The following is a 25,899-nucleotide window of genomic DNA, read 5'->3' as shown; positions in this document are numbered from 1 at the left end:
CCCAATCAGCTAGTCCTTTGCAGCCTAAATCCTACAGCTCATCTTTCTTCCTTCTTAGAGATATAAGTATGTAAGGCATTTGCATGCACTGGAGATCACTTTAATAAAAACTAAGACTTGAACCCATTTATCAACTTGTTTTCTAAAAATTAACATAAGGCAGGTACTAATCTGCTTACTACCCAATCCCATAGCCATCTTGCAATGAACTCAATAAACTTATCTTTAAGGAGTAATACAAAGCTGGGTGGTGGTGGTACATGCCTTTAATCCTAGCACTAGGGAGGCAGAGGCAGGTCGATGACTGTGACTTTGAGGCCAGCCTGATCTACAAGAACTACTTCTAGAACAGGCTCCAAATCGAGAGAGAGAGAGAGAGAGAGAGAGAGAGAGAGAGAGAGAGAGAGAGAGAGAGAGAGAGAGTGCTAACAATAGTAATTTTCCAGACAAGATGAGCTCCCAAGTGTGATATAGTGTGGTTTTTCTGAGGATAAACAGCTGCGTCCTTATTAAACCTAAGTCCTGCTATATGGGAGAAATGCACAGCTGGCAGGAAAGTTGTTACATAAGTTTAGGTAAGGTTATCAAAGAAGGCATCATTTAACTAACAAGCAATCAACTAAACAAAATAATAATGGAATTTAATAACCTGATGTGACTGAGAATTACTGGGAGAAGTTTTTGTATAGAGAATAAATAGACAGAAGACCTGGACTCCACTTGAGGGAGAGTAAAAGGTGAAGTTGAGTCAATATGTGACTCGTAAACTTCCCATGTTCGAAGCACAGAAGACTCATCTTCTCTTATTTGGGTAGCTGCTGTTCAGGAAGAGAATTACAAATGACAGATATTCCCAAAGGAAATGGAGATACTTATTGAATGTCTACCATGTGCCCAGCACAAGAAACGTTATGTAACCTTGTATATGCTCTGGCTACCTGAAGTTTACAAGAACAATTAAGCTGTTGTTTGCTGAAAAGTTTTCCATGAATGAATAAAATTTTCTGATAGTTAACTTGACATTATAGGTAATAGTGAATGGTGAACAGACTTGGAAAATTAAAATATTTTATTAAAATATTATATTCCAAAAATATTAGGTTTCTGTTATGAAACCATGTGCTAGATAATGTGTTCTAATTTATGGATGAGAATACCATGTCTACTGGTAGAACATCATTCAGTTTTACATTAAAATAAATAGAATTTATAACAAACTACTAAGGATTTATGCAATAGCTCCATTTTAAATGAACAATAACAATATTCACATATAATAAAAGAGTATGCACAAATTACACAAAGTTATAAATTTGTGTGTCTTAAATCTACCTACAGATGAATACTCTTCCCTTCACAGTTAATAGCTAATTACATACTAGGCATAATTAACATATATTTAATTCTTAAGAGTTATCTGAAATCCATGGTTTGAATATTATCTAATGTGACAGAATGAATGAGGAGCAAAATCTGAAAGAGTGCTAATCTATGCTTTTTGGAATACAGCAAAAACGATCCCACCCATATAAGATATAAGCCTATAAATGATTTCCCTTCTACGTTTAAACTTAATATTACTGTAATGTTTTCTGCCAGTTTAGTTTTTATGGTTATTTTCTAATTAAAAATATTAAAAATTAAAGAAAAGTGAGAAGTAGAAGAAAAAAAGCATAATAGGTTCTACAGAGCTTTATAGGAGTTTGTTGCTCTGAATAAGCCCAAAAATTTCTGGAGACAATGGTTCTGTTGTTTTATTTGCAATGTGCCCTTCCTAAGACGTACCTAAAAATCATCTCTAGAACCAGAATTGGGAGATATTTGAAGACAATATAGTAAAGATTTAGCTTTCCATGCTGCAGTTTATCTTAAAGAAGTATACATTCAAACCTCACACTCAGGAGTTAGTTCTCTCCTTCTACCATGCAGGTTCCGAGATTAAAACCAGGTCTTCTGGTTTGGTGGTAAAAGGCATTTACTCACTGAATCATTCATTTATCTGGCCCCTAACTTTTTAATAATAACAGAAAATAAGATTGAGGATGTAGCTTAGTTGAGAGAGAACGTGTTTGACCTACACAAGGGCCTGAATTTTATCCCATCACCACATAAACTGAGTATGACATTACATGCCTAGAATCCCAGCAATGGAGATGAGCAGGTAGGAGACTCAGGAGGAGTTCAAGGTCATCCCCAACTACAAGCAAGTTTAAGGTCAGTCTGAGCTACGTGAAATGCTGGTATTGATGGTGATGGTGGTGATGGTGGTGGCAAAAAATTCCATCATTTCAAGATGCCACAATTTAGGATTTCAGACATGTGAGAATGTATGTCCCCAAACGGTAATTTTAGAAATTACTTCTCTCCCCAAAACAGGGCTAAGATGGAGAGTTTTGAGAAGTTTACTAATCAGAAATGAGACATTACCTGATGAAAAGTAAACATGTGTTCTCTAAAACAAACACATCTTACAATCTTTATCTCATTAACTCAATTACTATACATAGAAGCAACTGATGTGACAGACTCAAATCTTTACTCGTTTTTAATATAGGAGTGTATAAATCACACACAGTAAACATAGTTTCCCCATCTATACACTATTACAAAGTCATAATAAATTTTACCAATGCAGTGTGAAATATCTCAGAAAAAGTACTATATATCAGTTATATAACTGCATATCGTCTATAGGTTACTAGATTCTGCAAATATATTTATATATTATACTGTGCTATTCTGTATTCTCTGTATTTATAGCCATTATATTGTCTTTCCTATTCTGCTAGAATTTATGGATAATTTGAAAACAGAAATAGATAATATGCAATGACAACTGTGGAAAACTGTGCTCCAAATAAAATACCCAGCTGTGGTTAACACGCATATAACTGAAGGCATACACTAAAAATTCACTAGAAAAATATGGATCTGGGCATTGATAAGCTCACAATCACCATAAAGTTAAAGGGATGGAAAACGTCATCACTGTAGGAGTTATGGTTCATTTTATAATTGTTCAAAATCTTCCCAGAAATCATTAGAAACTACCTTCCAAAATAGGAATCATTTCAAGACTACTGTTCCCTAGTCTCACATGAGTGTGCTTTGTGCTCACCTTAGCATGTTACACTCAGGTCATCTTTCCCTTCATCTGCCTCCTGGAACATAATGTGCTAACCTGACTGGATTCAAGCTTCAATGGCTCAATTGACTTCCAAAGTAGTATTTAGAAAAGCTACAGATGTTAGGGAAACAAGATAAAAACCAGTGTAAATTGAGTATGATAATTGTGTGAACACAATTTTTTAGATACAAGTGCAAGAGGTGGGAGAGATTTTAAAAAATCTATTAGAGATCAAAAATCCTAATTAGCTGACCAGTGGTGGCACACGCCTTTAATAGCAGCATTCAGGAGGCAGAGGCGGCTCTGTAGTTTGAGGCCGGCCTGATCTACAGGGCGAATTTCAGGACAGGCTCCAAAGTTACACAGAGAAACCCTGTCTCGAAAAACCAAAAAGAATCCTAATTAGAAATATATAGTAGGACATAAGGAGAACATAAGAATTCCATATAGTATATGTATCTATTGAAACCAGTATTTCACTGAAAAAAAAAAAAGAACAAAAAGGAGCTCCTGACAAAATATAAGAAATTATGGCTGTAAATGCTAATGCCTCACAAAAATGTCTGATTTTATTTTATTTCTGCTACAAAAGTAGCACAAGCATTATACAAAAGGATTCGAAAAGCAGAAAATGCAGTTTTGTAATGACTACTTGTCTTGTTTCTATCAACCTGGAAGGAATGAGATTTCTAGATTAAGTGAGAAGAACATCAAATAAAACTTTAAGTTAATTTGTATATCAAAGAAAAAGAAAAAGTTACATTCATAAATCCCATAAATGTAATAATAATAAATAGTAATAATATAAATTATCTACCATAGAAGCTTATGGATAGAGTTCAAACACAATTACCAAAATAAAAATTAAAATGTAGACTGGCTCCCTGCGAAGAGGAAAATGAGATTCACTGAAAGGGATGCTACAAAGCAGCTCTGCTCTCATTTGATCACTGAGCACATGTTCTGACCGTGATTAATGCTTCAGTGCCTTTCCTTTAGAAAAAAGCAATTTAAGAAAAGAAACTAGATCCTTTCAGAACTAAGACTTTTCAAAGAAACAGGAAAAATTAAACTTTTACATGTGGCTCTACATACCCAGATAATCACACACAATCTTGACAGTACTGCCAAGGTCTACCAAGAATAACAGTGTATTTGTCACCCAAGAGATGTGTTTTAATTGTCTCTCGTGGCTTCGTGCCCAAGAGGAGTAAATGGTAAGTACAATGAGTATGTGGTCTAATAATACTATGATCAAACTTAATTCCTTGTATTGTCATCATTTTCTGGGGATTTGGACTATCTGAACCACAATAAGAACAAGCGGAAACTTGTTTTTTTTTTTTTTCCTTTTCTCAATAAAAAAAAAAAAACAGTTTATTGAACAGAAAAAAAAAAAAAGAACCAAGCCTTTAGATTTGGGTTTTAAACCTAAATAATTTTTGGCACACAGATTGACAATTTAGAATCTTGTTATTTTATTAAACATATTCCTATATTAGAGACCTAAATATTTGTGAAATTTAAAAAGAACTTCTTAATTATTTCTAATGTGGCATTGTGACTTCTTTTAGGCAAACATGAAGATAAAATCACAATGCTTACAATTTTTTCCCATAGCTATTTCCTTTTTTCTCATTATTTGGGCTAATTCACCTTGTTCCTTCTGGGTTGTTGTGTTGGAAAGTGGGCAGTGGGTAAAGCTTCATGAAATGACTCACTCCTAGCTAGAATGAATTAAGGTAAAGGCAGGAAGCCAGTGAAAAATGCCCTTTAGCACACTTATAAGAGTGCCAGGAAAAGGCAGTGGAGAAGTCTCTTAAAACTAAAGTATTTTAAAAGACAAAGTAAAATTGGCATCATGAGCTGAAGATTTAAAAAATAAATATGTGAGAAGCTACCAGAATTCTGTTTGCTTCCTTAACAAAAAAGTGTGAAATATGTTGAAATAAATACTATATAAACAATATAAACAATATCAGAAAAATCAGCATCAAGACATTATGTAAATTAATAATGCTCCAAAGGCAATCTAAGTTCATCATGGCTCCACTTGAACATGTGTCGTAAGAGAACACTTATAAATGATTGAACATAAGAATAAAGACCTCTTACCCCGTATTTGCATTGGCGGGATGTTGCTCCATACTGGAAACGACATTGCTCATCGGCATCGTACACCTGACCTGGGGCCACAGCTGGATAAAGAAAGTCACGCTTGGGAGGCTCATTATCAAGGCAAGTACCACGGCCTGAACTGTTCAACATAAAGGATCAAGGAAATTAGGTATTCTGTAGACTTTTTTAGTCACAATTATGAAATGTGTTGAGATCTTTGTTTTAATAATTAGATGCATGAAAACAACACATTGTAATAATAATCATATAGCAAAATAGAGTAGCTTTACAGATCCTACTGAATGAGAGCTCCAAATCCTTTTTCTCCAGCACCAAAACACAATGGGAGCATCTCCAACAACATTCTGAAACTGTTCTGTTGGCCTTTACAATACTGCTTTAAACTAGTTCTGAAGGAATCAAAACAGAATTTCATATTACGCTAAGTATCTTGTTTGTTTTCATTGAAAATATAGCCACATCTGGTAGTAGAATTAAAACATGAATTGTGGAAAATTAAATAAAAATAATTAGCTGTAATCTTAAAAGACTTAATTTATAGCCTTAGATGGAACAAAAGATGCTCTGGTAAGACAGTGCAGCAGTAGTGGGCTGAACGGCAGCTGGGGCTAAGGTCCAAAGGTCTCACTCACACACACTAGAAATGTTTAGTCTGTCAAAAATTTCATATTTCATTTAAGGTCATCAGAACTAGGAAAAGGGAATGTTCTCCTTTCTACAAAATTTCTACTTTACAAAGTATGTATTCACTAAAACATAATATTTTAATTCAGTGGAACAAATAACATAAAGGTTGCCAAACACTAGACAGCATACCTTAAAGAGCTTTAGACTCTGCTAAATATAATTGTTCATTTTATTTATTCAGTGTGCATAAAATAGGACAGATGCTTTTTTACTTTCATTTCACATGTGAGTTAGAATTTTTAAAGAATTCCTATGCCAACACTTAAAAAATTTTTTCCAACATTCCTATCCATTGTGCCAGCACTTTTGCTTTTTTCCCCAAATCTTTTCCATCCACTTTGCCAAAGGAAAATAACTTCACAAGTTGAAGTTCTTCAACTGTTATTTAGGACAGCACAAATTTTCATTTACAAACAGGGAAGAAAGAATCATATAAAACAATGAGTTTTAAATTCACCTGCAAGTATTTTATTTCTTAAAATGTAAAAGTTAACTTGTTACATAAAATGTATATCTACACAGCAGAAAATTAGCATCTTTAAAACTGAACTATTCTTAAGGTGGCCCAGACCAAAAGGATACAAGACTGCCTTCTGTGCCTTATGCTCCTCTTTGCTAATTTTTAACAACAACAACGATGCAGCGATAATACTGTACCGACATAGATGGGTTTGGACATTTCAATCATCACTGCTCAAGGCTTGCACTACCCAACACTTGCTTCCTTATTGTTGTAAGTTAGGTACTGTCATGTACCTCAGCAAGCACATTTATTGTTAGACAAATTTTAAAAACAACATTTTTGATATCATGATGTGTAAACTTTAGTCAAGTAAGATCCTAATAGTAATTTCAAAAATATATTAAATTAATGACAAAGGGGTAATATTTTATATTACAATAGAAAAATGACTATTTTGATATTATAGAATATTTATGGATGACAATTAGAGGATTAACTTCTAAATTTTCATTCCAAATATAAGTTCCATCTTCATTTAAAATAAACCATACATATATTTGTGGAAGGGATTGAGTATACAATAAAAATAAGTAAATAATAATGTAAATCAAAAGAAAAATAAAATTATATACTGAAGAATTTACATACAAGACCTTGTAGGTTATAAATATTTATTAGTAGCACAACAAAAAAGTGTAGGACATAATTACCTAACTGGAAACAGTACAGAACCCATTACAAATATTACACACATTGACTTTCAGAAATACAGAAACTCAAACTATCAATTTAATTAATTAATTAAAACATCAGAAAAACTATGTAACCCATAGAAGGGAATTTAAAGATAGATACACAAAAGAATTGTTCCTCAAGGTAAAACTGACTTAGTTTAGGAAGAAGAAAAATGAATTATTTCATTTAATGTTCTTATTTTGAGATATAGTGACCTTCTAAATGATGACTCATATTTTTTTTAAAAAAAAAACTTTGACCAGACAAGCACTGAAAGGGCCTACAGAGCCGGTAGTGTCAGGCATGGTTGGGACCTATGGCCAAAACTCTTGAGAGAGTTGGTACCCAGAGTATCTTTTGTATTAGTAAATAGCTAATTAAATAGCTAGACAACACCAGTTCTCCTTATCCAGTACACTTTACAGAAGATTAAAACACCCTATGAAATAAGATACAAAAGAAAGCACGTGTGTGTTTTAAAAGTGAGCCTGTAGTTAGGAACTCCATATCAGCAAAGGCCTTCAGAAATGTGACGGTTGTAAATGTCCCTCAGCAAGGCTTATCAGTCAAGTGACCTCAGGTATAGGAAGTATCTGTGCAACTGATTAAACTCTTTCTCCATCCCACACATCCCCACTATGTGTACAGATAGCACTGTACACAATCACCCCGGCAACACGTCAAAGCTTTGATGAATGTATTTGAGGAATGGGACCATTTTCATCGTTTAATTCTTAACTAGCGTTGTCTTAACATTGTAAATGTTCAGTTGCATATGTTAGTAAAATCTGTCTGTCACTTTCCAGGTATCTTTCCTGCTACTTTCAATTATTTAAAATTTATAGAGCATCATTATATTCTTATTCTTATTAGTTTTCTGTTTGTTGTTTGCTTTGAAACAGGGTTTTTCCGAGTAACCACCTTGGTTCTCCTGGAACTCACTCTGTAAACCAAGCTGACCTTGAACTCATAGAGATCCACCAGCCTCTGCTTCCCAAGTGCTGGGATTAAAGGCGTATGCCACCATCAACCAGCTGAGCACATTCTTAAGAAAAACAGTAATTTAAGACATTTTCATATTTTCATATTTCTACGCTATCAACTACCATTCTGAAATAGTACAGATATAGACACAGAAGACAAAGAACGACAGATCTATGGGATGTGAATTCAACCTGAAGTGGTTCTCTCTTCTCTCTCTCTCTCTCTCTCTCTCTCTCTCTCTCTCTCTCTCTCTCTCCTGTTTTCTGTCCCTCATGCGTGTGTTTAACCAAAGAGTTTCTGAGAAGTCAATTCTAGTAAATTTTTTCCTATGAGTAACTGCTCTTCTGATTTTTAAATGTTCATGAGGTAATGTCTGATTTTTGATTTTACACTAGTAAAAATCTCTCTAACCCCTTCCCCGTGGTATATGCATTTGTGAAAATGTGTGTAAAGATGCACTCACCCCTACAGTTGTGTGGAAGCCAGAAGTTAGTTTCAGAATGTCTTCCTTAATTATCTCCATCTCATTTTTGAGACAGTCTCTTACTGAACCAGGACCTGTTTTAGTTAGACTGGTTGACCAGTAAACCCCAGGATTCAGCTAGCCACACACTTCCACATACATACTCTGGACCTACAAATATATTCCACTGTACCTGACCTTTGGATGGATTCTGATAGCCAAATTAAGTAGTCATGCTTATATATCAAACACTGGATCCAGTAAGACAATGGTTCTAAACTTTACTAATGATACAACCCTTTAATACAGTTCCTCATGTCATGGAGAAACCCCAATCATAAAATTAGTTTCAATCCTACTTCATAACTATAATTTTGCTACTGTTATTGATTATGATGAAAATATCTGATATGTAGAATATCTGTAATTAACTCCTATGAAAGGGTTGTTCAACCCAGAAGGGGTTGCCACCCCTAGGTTGAAAAACACTACACTAAGCCATCTACCAAAGCCTATATTAATAATTTTTAATATTATTTGTAAGTTATCATACAAATTAATGGTTTTCATTGTAGTTTCTTCTTACATCATCATAATTTGCTTTTGCTCACTTTTTCTATGAAAATCCTTCACCCCCATTCTCTCTTGCTGATCTCCTATATTCCTCCCCAAAATTGAATTTGGAACAATAATTTTTTTATTTTTATTCTGTCTGTTTGTCTGTGACAAAGTCTCTTTATGTAGATCAAGGTAGCCTTGATTGTCCTGTCTTAGTCATCTGAGTGTTGGGCTTAAAGGAATGTGCTACCATCCCAGCTCTCTGTTCTCCTCTCAATAGTTTCACTTCTTCATACACATATGCTTATTTTAGAACTCCTGCTTAAAACAAGTTAAAATATTCAATTTAAGATTAGGTCACATAATTCTTATGTTCATATATCAATATATCTGGTATTTCTAATTTCTTTTTATAAAAAATGTTACATAGTCTTACCATAATGTTTTTATAACAAAACAAAAGCTATGAAAAGTTCTAGTTTAATATTTAATATAGAATTTAGTTAACTGAGAAGCAGTAACCCCTACTATGCCACTCCTAGTATAATCTATGATAGTATCAAAATAACAAAAGAAGTGATAAATCCATAGACATTTTCTGGAATTTTCTCATTAGCAGCATTTATTAAGATAAATCATTTATGCCTTGAGTGCCACATGAAAATTTTTTCATAAAGAAAACTTAACCTTTACTTATTAATAAACTAAATATACAGAACTATTAGTCTTCATCTTTAAGAGGCTATAACTTTTAATATATTTGTCCAATGTAAAACTAGATGCATAAAATTAAGTCTATAATTACTTTTTCAGCAGTTCATATTTCCCAACAAAAATATCAACCCTAGTTAATATGTTATAAATACAGATAATTACTAAATTCACAATCTGCACTTTTATTTAACCTTCCAAGAGAAGGTAAAATACATATCAGTTTAAAAATACATATCTGTGTTGATTATGAAAAATTCATAGTAAATCAAAATATATTTATATTTCCAAAACTCTTTGCATTGTAATGGGAAAGTCATTTTATGTACCCCACTTCTAATTTAGTGAATCTTTATTCACAGATTCCCAAAGTCAACCTTGAAAACAAAAACATGAGCCAAATTTCAGTCTCCTACTAAAATTTATAGATCTTTATAAAATATGTCCTCCTGGCTTTGTTTTCAGAACACATGAGGATGTATTACTAACTGAGATTTAAAATTTATTCTTACCAAAACAGATTATTAAGATGGAGCTTTAGTCTAGTCAATGGCCCAATCTGAAAGGACATCTACCTAAGTTGTACACACCTTATAATGCCTTAACAAAGGAAGTGTAATTTAAGGCCAGCTGTTTTTTTCACAAACGTATGCTGATACGTATGAATTAAGTATGAACTAGGTTGATATCATTTACATCAAGTCAAATGTCTTCTATCTACTATCTTCTCATGAGTAGCTTTATTATTTTTTTATGAAACTAACCATGTTTGAACCAAACATAACAATATAATGACATAATCAAGTAAGGACAAAGTGATCTAAAATCGAATCTCTTTTTCCTGTCACTCATTCTATGATATGACTGTACGACTTGAGTCTTCAAATATACAAATCTTGTGCTGTTAATGGCTGACTCAATACCCACACCACACAAAATGACAACTTATCAAAGAAACTCATGTTTAGAGCAAGAGTTTCAAAGTGTGTCACATATACTGACTGACACACTGTTCTGCCAGGTTGTTTTGGATACTACAATTTTGGGGAGGGTGAGGGGAGACTGCACCTAAGAAGATGCTTTCCATTTAATAGAGTGAAGTTAAGCTTCAAAAGCAATTTCAAGATAGCAAATATGAGTGCTTTGGCCATCTTGCCCATCATACATTACTTCTCTCAACCCTCTTCCTAGTTCCCCTCCAGTCGTAACAATGCCACTCAATGCATTTATTCAGCTTCCACCCATGTGTGAAATGAATTCTGCATATAACTTGAAATGGCACGCAGTTGTGCTATAGCTCCTGGAGAGTTCAAGCATTTTGACAAACTTTAAATAAGGTAAAAGATGACTCACAAGGCCCCGTATCTTTTAGAAATAATATGAAATTGCTCTGAACTACTTCTAAGTGATCAGGAATGAATGGAAAAGCTATCTGCTTTTCACTGCCTGGTAAACTAGCTTATAGTCAATGAGTTAAGCCTTCATACCAGGTTCATCTTTTATATTTTCTAAATAAGTAAATAATTGAGTCCCGCAGGCAGATAGGAAAGACACTACCTGCAAAGCCGTCTTCGGAAAACATCAGAAGCTGGCATAACACGTCCATTTTAACGGAAATGGGTTCTTTATTATTTAATCAGGACGGCTTCTGGGCGATTCATGTACCACTTATTGAATCACCGAGTTTAAGAAATCTGAAAAAAAATATTGGGAGTTGGTAAACACCACCTCCTGATTGATCAATAGCACCTAGTGTTGCAGAATGACAGGAGAGACTGTATTCTAGTGGCTTTTATGGCCATGTCTTTGGTTTTCTTTTTCCAGTTAAACAGTGAATAATGGATCTCTATAAATCAGAAAGCTCATTGATAAGTCACAGATCATCCTTGTTCTATACAGTCTCTAAGTAGAGGACGGTATGCATCTGCTGATTGAGTGGCAGTTCTTTAGAAATTACTTCTTGCAAGGTTTCTTTTTCTTGAAAAGAAAAGCTAAAATGAAGTGCTATGACTCTTTTTGAGCCAACTACAAATTATAGATGTAAACTCAAACCTTGATCAAAATTCCTCTGGATTTAATTATAAATATAAATATAAATACAAATATAGACATATCACTCATAGCTGTTAAAGCAATTAAGCCAATTGCATAGAAAATGGGACAAATAAATCTTTTATATTAGTATTTTATCTTTGTGATCCAGTGAACTGATCTTTTTAATGAAGCTAATGTTTAAAATCTTTTGTGGCTTGAACAAATTATAATATTTATTTAGTTAGTTTAGTTAGTTAGAGGAGATCTAAGTTTTCTCCCAAACCTTTTTTATTAATTAAACATTTAACATTTATCCATTTACTAGTGGTTTTAACTACAGGCATTTCCATGGGGAAATGGACTGCTATAATGCAAGGAATACTAGCTCGAGACCCCTCACCAAACCAGTGGTCAGTTCATTGTATTTTAGCAGCAATCTATATAGTCCCTTTACAGTGTTTTAACAGCCATAATACAGCTCCAACTACACAAGACCTGGCAGGAGCTCAAAAGAAGTCCATCCATCTATGCTTCTGTATGTTTTTAGTACATAAAAGAACACACACAATTTATTCTATGTCTAAGGCACAGGAAAATTAGGCTGTGGTCCTTGTGTTTAGTATACAGGGCTGGTACTTGCTAATGAGCTGTATAACCAATGGACAGAAATAGAATATAGAGGAGAAAAATTGTGCTTTTAAAACTCAAAAGAAGGACTGCCATTGAAATTACACAAAAATACTGAGCATGTTACACAATTTGTAATTATAATGATAGAGAGTAAGATTTTATTCTGAAAAGAAAAGTCAAGACAAGAGAAATTTCAGATCTGGTCAAGTTCCCACAAAGAGGAGAATGTCAATACTGTTTACAACTTATGTAAATGAGTTCAACAGAAACCACCTTTAAATGGTATTTTCAGTGCTCACTATTAAAAATTATCAAATATATCAAACAAATTATTGTCTTTTTAAAGTACTTCACCCAATCTGACAGTAGACAAGTATAATATTATAATGGCTTTTTACTAAGATTAAACATTTTTAGTTAAAAAATAAATTTAAAAAATTTAGTTCACAGGGCTGGAGAGATGGCTAAGCAGTTAAGAGCATTGCGTGCTCTTCCAAAGGACCCAAATTCGAATCCCAACAACCACATGGTGGCTCACAACCATCTGTAATGAGGTCTGGTGTCCTCTTCTAGCAGGCATATATGCAAACAGAATATTGTATCCATAATAAAAAAATAAATATTTAAAAAAATTTAGTTCACAATATGGTTATTCAGAACAACTTTTTGAAATGAATTCCCAATGAATGATTGTACCAATAAATTTTTTAAATTTTATTTTCAACATTCATCTTATGATTATTACGTCAAAATTTGTGCCAGGTAATTTTAACTTTCTTTTCTACATAATTATAAGTTTTTAAACTCTATGACCTGGCTACTAATAGTAAAGGAAAATTTTAAGGCATAATTTTATCCTATATAAACTATCTGAATTTAAAACTTTTATAATACAACTATGTTAATATGAAGTATAATATAAGTTGCTTTCTAAATTTATTTATTTATTTATTTATTTATTTATTTATTTATTTATTTATTTTTTTTGGTTTTTCGAGACAGGGTTTCTCTATGGTTTTGGAGCCTGTCCTGGAACTAGCTCTTGTAGACCAGGCTGGTCTCGAACTCACAGAGATCTGCCTGCCTCTTAAGTTGCTTTCTAAAAATAATGTCCATTTTGCATTTAATCTCATCCCCCAAGTGAAAATGTAGCAAGCATCAAACAGCTAAAGTAATAGTACAGCAATAAAGTATTACAACCTTAATGTTATTTAAAATATGAATGTTTATGCTTTTAATGAATATCAATTAATTTATATATTATAGCATTGAACATTATGATATACAAAATACCTAATGATATAAGCATTATGATTTAAACTCATTTAAAAACTCATAACCTTTTAAGATTAAAAAGATAAACTAATATACCTGGGCCACACGGGAAACAACTCTCAAGTCTCCTGAGTCCTAAAGTCCAATATGAGTGCCTATATGAGTGACATGAGAAAAAAAAATCTCTTTTTCTAAACACAGTTATACTTTTGGTCACTCATATTTATAAATGTGCAGAATCAGAGTCTTAGAATTTACATCAGTAATCATGATGAAGCTTCCCCAAGTGCTGAAAAGATGGATACTAAATCCTTCCTCAAAATGTTCTCTCCTGATGTTTAGTTTGGTTGTTGCTTTTATTTGTTGTTATTAGATGCTTTGACACTCCTAAAGAATTCAGTTCTTTCACCCAAATCAAGAAATACTGAATTACTGAATTAAAGTTTGGTTTATTCTCTACTAAATTATACGAATGTAAATTTTTTCTGAAATGCTTCCCATTTACTGAAAAATTCTAATCACTCATTACATCAATCACACTTATATTTTCATGCCACTTCTAGTTTATTCACTATTTGTGTAAGACCTGGAAAATGTGCCACATGATTTATTAAAGCATGTGGGAGAGGCCTGAATGTAAGTGGGCCCAATAAAATTACTCATACAAAATTTGAAGCACTGTGCATTAGGCTTCCAGCAATGAGTTACTTCTAGAGCAATTTATCATTACTCTCCAGAGATTACTTACTCTAGAAAGCTGGTGATATAGTCGCGGCTGCAGGCAGACCAGGAAAAGGGGTTGGTATTTGCAGTAATATGAGCTGCCATAAGTTTTGCTGCTTCATGACCTTTCGTCCCACAAGAATTTCCAATTCCATCATGGTTCATACCAAAACTGTTTTAATGAGGAAGAAACAGAGGAGACATAAACGAATGAAATAAGAAAAAATAAAACAACTAGCTTGCCTCAATCCTTTACTTCCTTATTGGAACATTTATTAGTTACATCAGGCTTTGATCAAGATAGACCTTACTCTAAAGTAAGGTAGGATTAATGTTGGAGAGACAAAGGATAATTCAATGATACAATATATGTCAAATTTCTTTGCATTTATCATGTTTTCACATGTTGTCAATATCACATGACACAATCATTCCTTGAGCAGAAAAGTGAATGTTAATCCACACTTCACAGATGAGAAAACTAAAATTTAGCAAGATAAATGACCACTAAAAATCATATTATTTTTTACAAAAGTATACATTTACATGTGTTAGTGATGTTCATTCTACTGTCTTCAATACAAAAGGGAATTACAGAAAATGGCAATGTTTCATTGAGGTATAGGTGACAACCAGTCACAGAAGCCCTTTTTCTTTTGAGCATTGATAAAGGAGAATGCAATACATAACTTACATCCCTGTGTATTTTAAGCACCTTCTGAGAACCCTAACATATTTAAGGATTATAGCTTTTCAGTGCACGGCCTCCATTTTTCAAAGCTTTCCTCTCGTTGCCATTTCTTTTTCTGGCCTAAAGTCTTATTGAACTCAAAATAAAGTTTAATAAAAAAAAACCTGATGATATGATCACTACATAAGAATACATTTTTAAGATAAGAGCCAGATGATTAGGTTTAATATTGATTCAAAAATATTTATATTTCCAGTATTACAGTCTAATAAATGTACCATGGTAGAAAATTACCTTAAGCACAAAACAGGTAGGAAGAGCTGCTTAAGGAACAGCTAGCTAGTCTGAACAAATAAATACAGGTGATTAACAAATGTAAATATCAACATGTATATTCTTGACAGTGGAGACACATGATTTTCACCTTAGACGTGAGATAAGATGATATGTTTAGAAAGAAGATGGAATGACTGTCAAAAGTACATCATGAATAAGATAAAGGAAAGTATGTTCTATGCATGCATATGGAATTAGAAGGGAGGGGTCAGCAATTAATGTGCAGGAAGTAACATAAACAAAAAGAAAAATATAGGACAGTATCCAGAGTCCTAAAATGAAGCAAATAACCTTCCTCAAACACTAACATTTAGCATTCTAATATGACAACACATTGGAGACAACCTCCTTGAATGATCTTCTAGGAATATGAAGTCAGAGTTCAAGCTGAATTAGACACAACTGGATCAACACAATCTACTAGAAATAGTTTACATGTGAAATTCAAGAAAATGTAATATTCCTTCTGTGTAAAGCTGATAAAGCTATATTAACCCTACTATGCCTCTTTTCACATGTGATGGAGTTAAGAAGTGACTTTCTCTTAGCTGAAATCTTATACCTACCCATGTCATCTGGGTAGGCACAGGTAGCTTTAAGGAAACCAATACTGAGAGCCTCAATTGCCCTATGTACTCTTTTCTATAAATAAAATGCAAGTTTCTAATTTTAATGTCATATTTCCCTCATCTTACAAAAGAAAGACATATTTTCTATACAGTCATAATACAATACTACTTTGCATTGGAGTACGTGAGCATGAGTGTCAAGAAAACAGACAAAGGGGACATTTGGTGTCAAAATTAGAAGAGAATTTGCTTAATGTAACCCTGACACCCAGGTCAGTACTTAAACCTCTTTCAAAGTAGAGATTCCACTTGTCTGAAAATGTGTTACTATCTGCATAGGTATTCCAGCCTCCATTAAAACCAGTAGGGACCACCACAAGAAAACCAGAGACATAAAAACTCTAGGTCCTTGGCCTGTTACCTGCAAACAGATTAGGCACAAACTAGAATGTTTACATCCTAGGAGCTGCTTCAGAGTAAACCAAGCCAGAACCTCTGTGGTTTAAGAGAGCTACATAAGTGACAACACAAGGGGTGGGGGACATTTAGAAAGCCCTCTGCTTTTACTTGCTCTTCATTAACCTGGAAATCACTAACTTCGGACGTCACACAGCAGAACAATATACTATTATTAGTTTCTGCCTAGCTTTGAAAATGCATTTGAATATGGATTATAACTGTTTCCTGGGTCACTTTGCAGAAACATGACATCTATTTTTGCTTAACAAATGTTGCCTTTTGTTTTATTTTGTTCCTTGAGACAGGCTTTCTCTCTAGTTGACCTCACACAACCCTCCCACTTCTATCTTCCAAAAGATGGGATTACAAGTGTAGCTGTTCATATTTTAACACATGTACACTACCTACTGACAACTCTCTCTCCTACCTTCTTCCACTCTCTATCCTCCCCACAGAAATCTCTATCAAGTTCACATCTGTTCATACATCTTTGCCTAGTCATTGAAACTTATGTTCTTTGATGGATAACTAAAATAGGATTGTAGACTTGTCACCTCGGTGTCACACCATGGCTGCTCATTTTGTCGCCTCCACCTTTGTGGCACACTATTCATCTCTTCATACAAACATGGTAAATATTTAATAAAAGATTTGTCACACACAAAAAAGAATGAAAAGAAAAAAGAAAGAAAGAAAAGATTTGTTCAAGTAATAACAGAAGGCTAACTGCTTTGCCTATCCACTCACTGGAATGATTATCTTCTATAATACCTTTGAACTTTTTAGGAACTCAAGTACTTAAAGTCCCTCATGCTTAGGGTTAGGACATTCATGTAAGATGATAATGCCAGATATTATAAATCAGTAGTTTCTAAATCATGTTAATGACTCATTAGCCCAACAAGTACAAGGTCATGATGTTTGCACACAGAAGAGCATATTTGGAAACTGTCTATGCAATTACAAAACTTTTAATTTACTGAAGAAATTAATAAAAGCTGTCTGGTTATGCCTGGTCAGTCCTGGCTATTTTGGCTTAAGTAGGTTGGCTCAAAATGAGGTCTTAATCAAACCTTGTCTGTCTTGTTCATATGACTTAGTCTCATTTCTTTCATTTTTATGCCAGAAGAAGTCAACATCATTATTGATGTTTTATTCATGGTTAGTGAATGTGTGCATGATGTGTGTGTATAAATAGGCCATTGCACATGCGTGTTCAAAAGGTGAGAAGAAGACAACATTGTGAAGCTGGTTTTCTCCTTGAACCTTTACCAGGGTTCCAGGCTTGCACAAGCTCCTTTACTGCCAAACCATTCAGTAGCCTTTACCTAAATAAATATGATAAACTTAGCTAGCAAAAATCTTGTAATATAAACTGAATATAATGTGCTTAATTAGTTATCAAAGTTTGCTTTAATCACACCCCTATTGATGATTCAGGAGAAAATGTTGAAAACCACACAAACTCAGATTCTCTTTTGCACAGCAACCACCCCAATCCACAAGCAACATTATTATGTGCAATTATATTTATTCATTACATTTTTTTATGTATTGGGAGATACACATGGAGGTCAGAAGACAATGCGCAGAAATTTGTTCTCTCCTGGTTCCCTGTTGGTCCCCAGAATCAAACTATCAGGCTTGGCAGTAAAGTCCTTTAACCACTGAACTGTCTCATAGCCCCCCTCAGGAGGCAAGATTTTAAGAACTACAACTGGCCCTTGAGAGATGAGGAAAAGAAATTATTCAGTCTCACTCTATCATGTGCCCCAATTAAGAGATATTATCACTTCTTTGTGACACAGCTCTTTCAAAATGACTTGGCTCTAGTCATTCCCACTTACTAAACCTCAGCCAAAGTGCTATAACTTATATTACAGGAGAAGAAGTCTTCACTTAGTGCATGGGGGGCCATTCAGGAGTTGTGCAAATTAAGAGTTACTACATACACCATCAAGATTTTATTTGTCTGTTTGTTTGAGACAGGGTTTCTCTGTGTTGCCCTTCTGTCCTGGAATTCTCACTGTAGATCTGGTTGGCCTCAAACTCACAGAGATCTGCCTGCCTCTGCCTCCTGAATGCTGGAATTGAAGGCGTGCGCCATCACTGCCCAGCACACCATCCAGATTTTTTTGTTTTTTGTTTTGTTTTGTTTTTTTTGTTTTTCGAGACAGGGTTTCTCTGTGGCTTTGGAGCCTGTCCTGGAACTAGCTCTGTAGACCAGGCTGGTCTCGAACTCACAGAGATCCGCCTGCCTCTGCCTCCCGAGTGCTGGGATTAAAGGTGTGCACCACCACCGCCCGGCTTACAATATTCTTTTTTTGTTGTTGTTTTTTGTTTTTTTAATTCAGGTTGCCTCTGCCTCCCGAGTGCTGGGATTAACACCATCCAGATTTTTAAGAAGTAAAAAGACCTTGAATTTATCTATTATAAGACTACGATATTTAAAGCAATATGACATGGGCAAAGGGAAACTTTAAAAATGATAGTACAAGTCCCAAAACAGAGCTGGAAAGATGGTTTAGTGAGTAAAAGTAATTGCTAGACAAGCATGGCAACCTGAGTTCAAACACTTGGAACTAACTCATGTAAAAAGTCAGGTATGACTATGCACCTATAACCTTGGAATCTGAAGAGCAGATGCATGCACTAGTATGCACTGTACATATACACATGTATACACGTGCATACACATAAACACAATACACACAGAGAAAGAGAAATGGATTATACTAAAACACAGAGCAAAACATTTTTAATGGGAGCATCTAGTAGGAACTTAAATAGAGAACAATTGTTCTACAACTAAGAAATTGATTTTCCTCTTAGATAAATACACAAGATGGCAAAATTGACTTTGTAGACTAATTTGTGTTTAAATATTTGAAGCCAATTTTTGGGTCACCTCATGACCATGAAACAAAAGAACCTATAAGCAATTGTAAGACTTGTTACTGTTTTCAGGAATGGCCTTCATAACCTTATTAACTTTATTTCACAAACTAAATTAATAGTATATGATAATAGTTTCAGAACTAGCAATTAAGTGTTTTAAATTCTCAATAGAAATTTAAATTTATTGAAGAAGTTCCAAATGAAATTAGTGTTATAAAAATGTTCTATAGGTTCTAATTCTATTTTATATTTAAATTTTCAAATTGTATAGTCTTATTTTTATTTATAAACACATGCCATGAGTCATACACCTAGCTAAACAATTTTGTTCTCCATTTTGACTTCTGAATGAGAGTGGCTTAAAGGACTATGTTCTTGAAATGACTGACAAAGAGTCAGTCAGAAGGAAGGAAGAGAGAAATTAATAAAAAAAATGTGTTACTCACAATTAAAGGTAGGGTCTTTATCATTACAGTATCCACAAAACATCATATCTAACTCAATAAAACTCTAAAATCATGTGCTAAATAAGTTTCAAATCAATAAACTCTACATGAGTGACAGATTAACTATTGATTAAATGTCAGTCATAAGAGAAGGAATTGGAGACTGTGCATTTCTCCCTTAAAAGTTAACAGTATTCCCTGGGCCTTGGGTGTGGGAGTATTTTGTAGATGTGCCCACAGGGACTGGGCTCCACAACTTTGCATTTTGATTGACTGTGGATTTCTGTAGTGATCTCTGTTGCAAAGAGAAGTTTTCTTAATGAGTCAAAATGCACAGAGAAAAGCTCAGGAGGCCTCAACTTTACACAAAGAACCACAGGCAACTGAGCAGAGGTATGAGTAGGAGACATGACCTCCCCAGAGAAGAGGATACCAATTGGTTGTTCAGTGCCAAATGGTCAGGCCTGAAAACAGACATACAAGTTACAATATATGGACTGAACAGGCTATATTTAACATATATGAATACATGAACACATATATTCATGCACTAACAGTTAATTAAATGTCTATAGAATGTTGAGGACATCCTTTTAATTTCAGCCACTAAAGAAAAAAGTAAGTAAATGATATTATTTAGTTCTTCAAAAGAATCTAACAAGATCATCGTTTTCTGAAGTTATTTAATACATAAAATTGTTTTTCAATATGTAAATATTTTTAACAAGCATAAGGACTTACACCTATAATCTCAGAATTTGTGATGCTAAGCAAGAGAATTATGGGGAGTTTGAGGCTCTCCTGGACTATACAGTGCATTCCAGGCCAACCTTGGCTATACAGTGTTAAGACAGGAAGAAAGGAAGGAAAGGACGAAGGGAGGGAGGAAAGGAAGAAGGGAGGAAAAAAGAGGCAAAACCTTTTAAATGATATAATCTAAATTGTTGCAACTATAAAATACCAAAGTTAAGCATTCCCATTGTAAAAGAGAAAATTAAAGAGAATAATATAGAATTATTTTCAATAATTTTAAATTATTCAATTATGTATATCTTTATTCATGACTGATTTTTGCCATGAAACACTTATTATAATAAAGCGTAATTAGAATTTATGAGGAGGTACTCAGTCTTCTATACCCTGCAAATGTTTTTAGTTATAGTAGCTGCTCAATGAGATAGTTATTACAATCTGCTCATGTGTTCTTTTTAAACAGGCTTTGGGATTTTAATCTATGTTATATATACAATTTACTAAAACAAATATCAAGATAGTGAACCTATATAGGAAGATAATCAGTAAGGGTAGTACCTAACAGAATTTAGTGCCTAAAATATTTCCAAATATGCACAAACAATGTTTAGTGTAAGTATTCTAAGCTGAGGCTTAGATCTCCACAAGTTGATGGAATCACTGTAATCTATTTACATTTATTCTTCCACAATTAGCAAGTTTATTAAGATAAGTCAAGTAAGCTGGAGTGGTGCACGTGTGTTTAATCTAACAACTGCAAAGACAGGGAACGTAGGTACAACAATGCACCTATCTCCCTTAGTCCATGAGAAGTTACTCATTTGGTTCATGCCAGTTGAAACTGTCAGTCTATTAGCATGATGTTATCTATATGAAAATTCATTTATTTCTTTTACCGGAACAATGAAGGAGATAATTTAATAAACTTTCTAAAGCTGATAATGGATTCAACTTTACAAGGCTTATTTCTGGAGTACACATACATACATAAACACATACAATTATTCTGAAATCTCAGATCCCGAATAAAATAATCATCAGATTGATCTTGATTATCTTTTGTCATTAGTACCTAAAATAACAAACCCTTAATTATGAAACAATTCACTATATCTTTTCTAAGGAATACCCTCATACCAGCATTTTGTTTTAGCCATTATGGGGGGTTATTTACAAATAAGCATAATTATGGGAATGTAGATGCATATTTTATGCATAATCTGAGTATATATTATGTGGATATATGTGTGTAGAGAAATATATAAGCATATAATTTCAGTATTTTACTGGTCATAACCAAAACTGAGTTGCTCCAAGTTTGGCAAGAGATCCTTTCTCATATATGAGGAGGCCAATAATAGAGGAAGACACTCAATACTGACTTCAGACCTTCCTGTTTTCTGCACAGGAAACTCACACACACGCAGAGATACAGACCCAAGTATAAGTCACACAACTTTAAAAATCAAGTTAAAAATCCATTCCATTGCATTAATGAGTTGTTACACCTAAAATCATCATAGAATTTGTTCTTTCTGTGTGAAAAGTCAGCAACACACAGCATTAGAGAGAATAGTTTAAAAAATTGTCATTTTCTTGCTTTATCTTTTAGCTTTACTAAAGACAAATATAAGACATTTTAGTTCAAAAATACTTTGATATGCATTTCTAAAAATACAGAATACATTTTTACCACTTTTAATATTATTTTTGTACAAGTAGAAACGTTGGGAATTATTTGTAATACAAGGGATGTCTGATTGAAATCTTGCCACGCTGTTGACTTCATAATTTTTCTCAACTTCTAAAAGTATGAAAACCACACAATTAATTAAACAGTCTTTCAAAAAATATATCTTCCTTTGAGGTTATCAAGTGCCTTTGGTTTGTAACTTACATTGAAGCTAGACATAGCATAGCATAAAGTCCATCATTACATCTGACAAGAAAACTAATTTCTAGTTTTCCACAAAAATATAGAAATACATATTTAAAGGGAAGTGGAGAGGGGGAAAGGGCTCAGTCTGAAAGCTGCTTGTTGCATAAACATTTAAAGCCAAATTCAGTGTCTAAGGATCCTACATTTGTTAACACACTAGCTTTGGGAAGTAGATACCTGAAACTCAGTAGCCAGCTGGCCTAGCCTACAGAGCGAGAAGAGACTTTGCCTCAAAAAGAAAGTAGGCAGTACTTGTGGAATGACATCCAAGTGTGTATGGACCTCCACATTCATGAGTGCGTGTACATGCATGCACGTGCAAACACACACACACACATACACACAGGCACAAGTACACATGAATTCAGAAAGAGATAGAGAGTTGCTCGTGAAGATCTAGCCAAATAAAAATGTTATCAAACAAACACCCATTTAAACGGATATTATATCTATAAAAATACAAATTGGGCACAAAACGCATTCTCAACAAATCTTTGAAAAGTAGAAAATTATTCACACATTCTAGTCATTCAGTAAGAGGTCTTCTTAATAATTAATGATCAAAGATTCTCACTGTAAAGAATCCACATATATCACCCTATGGCTTAAAATTCATTGCATTAAATGATAAAATTCACATGGCAGCACACACTGTCAGCTGGGAGGCAAAGGCACAGCACAGTCAGGTTGGAAAATATACCTGATGCATTCTGAGAGCTGCCACTTTATTTCAGAAGGAAGTGCCCTAATTCAGTTTCTTGTTCCCTTTGAGAGATTTTTTACAAAGTGTTAGGGATCAAATATGGAATCAAAAGCCTTTTGCATGCTTGTCATTTCTCTACCACTAAGCTATCTCTCCAGACTGAGTTTATTTTAATGATAGCATGACTTCTACAAGAGTAGATCTGCTGAGTTACTGAAAGCTAAGCACTATAATCTTAGGAGTAAGTAAAGGGATCTTCATGAAACAGAATTTCCCTGAAAAAGTAATAATCCAACTAATACACACATTAAATGGTGACAGGTAAAGGTGTCTTCTTCTCAGTCCAGGGAAAGAGAGAAGAAACGATAGCAACATAATAACCATCTGGGCATGAGAAAACAGATAGTTATTTGTTTGGGTTTTGTTCTGTTCTTCCAGTCAAATGACATATTTGAATGAACGTATTCTAGCTCTCAATCTTAAGGATTTTGTGAGATTTCCAAACTCCTTCTAAAACACACTTTCAAACAAGAATTAAGTGTTAAAGAACATTATTCCAAGGTAAGTGAGAATAGTCTACAGTCTCACAATTATTCTACGTAAAGTATAGGACTTTTTAAAAGTACTAAAACAAAATCCAAACAAACAAATACAATCTAGAAAGCTTGAGAGGTAGTGAAATGTTAATAAATGATAGGAAGGAAGATAAATCTTTACCTAACCTATTTAAACTTAAAAGGGGGGCATAGAGAGATGACAAGCAATAAAGAGCATTTGTTCTAGCATAGGACCAGGGTTTTCTTCCTAGCACCAACATAGTGGCTCACAACCATCTGAAACTGCAGTTCCAGGGGATCTAATGGCCTCTTCTGACATACATTGACAGTATATACACACATAGTACACACACATATATGCAGATCAAAACAGTCAGATACAATGAAAAAAAGAATTGAAAACAACAAAAAAAGGTAAATACAAAAAGGAGTGAAAGCACAGGTGTTGGCACTGACGTAGGCGAACTGGTGACTGCGTGAGATGACAGTGTGTTTATAAAACATTATTCATCCATTACGTGGTATCTATCTTTTAACATTATTGACTCTAGCAGAGCCTACTCAATTTGGTATGGAGACAGACATGGTGGTATACACTTTATTTAGGAGCAGAGGCAGGCAGATCTCTGAGTTCCAGGCTAGCCAAACCTGAATTGTAAGACTCTTGTCTCAAAACAAAACCAACCAACCAGCCAAAAAAACAAACAAAAATTTGTTAGGTTGCATAAGACAATGACCGTCATTAATGAGCCAGATTTTTAGTGAGTTAAAGATGAACTGCCTGGTTAGAAGTGCTTTTTCCTTTGTTCTCTGCTTTTCGTTGCAATGGAAACTGGAATGCCAATATTTTTTAAGACCTCATTAACAGCGTAGCAGTGACTATTTCTGTCTGAATCCAGTCAGGATTAAAACTTGATGGTTACTTGAATTTATAACCAAATCAACTCGTTTTTAAAAAGCTAGTAAGACAACAAAATGACTCAAATTTAATAAGAACTTAATTTGACCAGAAAAAGAATGAGAGGACGGGAGGAAAGGAGAGAGAGGAAAGAACTTAGGAATGAAGGAGGAAAGAAGGGAGAAAGAATCCTGAACTATGGGTTTTCCTCAAGAATTACCTCTGGAGCACGAATATTGATTTTTATTGTTGTTCATTTTTAATCCATTTCACCATTTTAAAAAAGTAGATGATTGATTAAAAATTACTTAAAAACTCATATAAACATGAGCTTTAAACAAACTGTTGTCTCAACTAAAACTACTTATTTTTCATTTTTTCTCCTCACTTTTTTAAATTTTATTTTTAAAAAAGAAAACAAACCATCTTTTTTTCATTTTACATGCCAATCCTAGTTACCACTCCCTCCCCTCCTTCCATTCCCCCCACTTTCTCCTTCCCCACACCCCCATCCACTCTGCAGAAAGGGCAAGGCACATCTTCAACAAATGATGCAGGCATAACTGGATGACAACATGTAGAAGAATGCAAATAGATCCATATCTATTCCCACGCACAAAACTCAAGTCCAAATAGATTAAGGACCTCAATATAAATCCAACCACACTGAACCCGATAGCCTTCAATGCATGGGCACAGGAAACCACTTCCTAAATATAACACCAGTAGCACAGACATTGAAAGCAACGATAAATAAATTGGACCTCCTGAAACTGAGAAGCTTTTGTAAAGCAAGAACACAGTCAATAAGACAAAAAGGCAGTCTACGAATAGGAAAAGATCTTCATCAACCACACATCAGAGGAGTGATAACCAAAATATATAATGAACTCAAGAAATTAGACCTTAAAATTCCAAATAATACAATTAAAAATGAAGTACAAATCTAAACAGAAAATTCTCAACAGAAGAATCTCAAACAGCTGAAAGACACTTAAGGAAATGTTCAACATCCTTAGCCATCGAGCCCAAGGCGATGTCCCCAGTTAGTTCCTTGGGCAGCTGAGGATAGGGAACCTGAAATGACCCTATCCTATAGCAATACTGACGAATATCTTGCA

The 25,899-nt window shown here is 34.1% G+C and overlaps 1 protein-coding gene across 1 annotated transcript in view; it reads right to left on the bottom strand.

Moving 5' to 3' along the window:
• The window catches only part of Adamts6 (ADAM metallopeptidase with thrombospondin type 1 motif 6), a 222,041-nt gene that overhangs the window by 125,192 nt on the left and 70,950 nt on the right, over positions 1 to 25,899 (bottom strand). Inside the window, exons 10-11 of the mRNA XM_026788997.1 lie at positions 14,555 to 14,701; positions 5,243 to 5,384 (exon numbers count right to left, since the gene is read on the bottom strand). Coding sequence (XP_026644798.1) covers positions 5,243 to 5,384; positions 14,555 to 14,701 — 289 coding nt within the window. The remainder of the gene's footprint in view (positions 1 to 5,242; positions 5,385 to 14,554; positions 14,702 to 25,899) is intronic.

Source organism: Microtus ochrogaster, unplaced genomic scaffold (assembly GCF_000317375.1).
Source record: "Microtus ochrogaster isolate Prairie Vole_2 unplaced genomic scaffold, MicOch1.0 UNK11, whole genome shotgun sequence".
In the NCBI taxonomy this organism is placed as follows: domain Eukaryota; kingdom Metazoa; phylum Chordata; class Mammalia; order Rodentia; family Cricetidae; genus Microtus; species Microtus ochrogaster.
The sequence above is the reverse complement of the archived record's forward strand: the minus strand, read 5'-3'. Positions and strand labels throughout refer to the sequence as shown.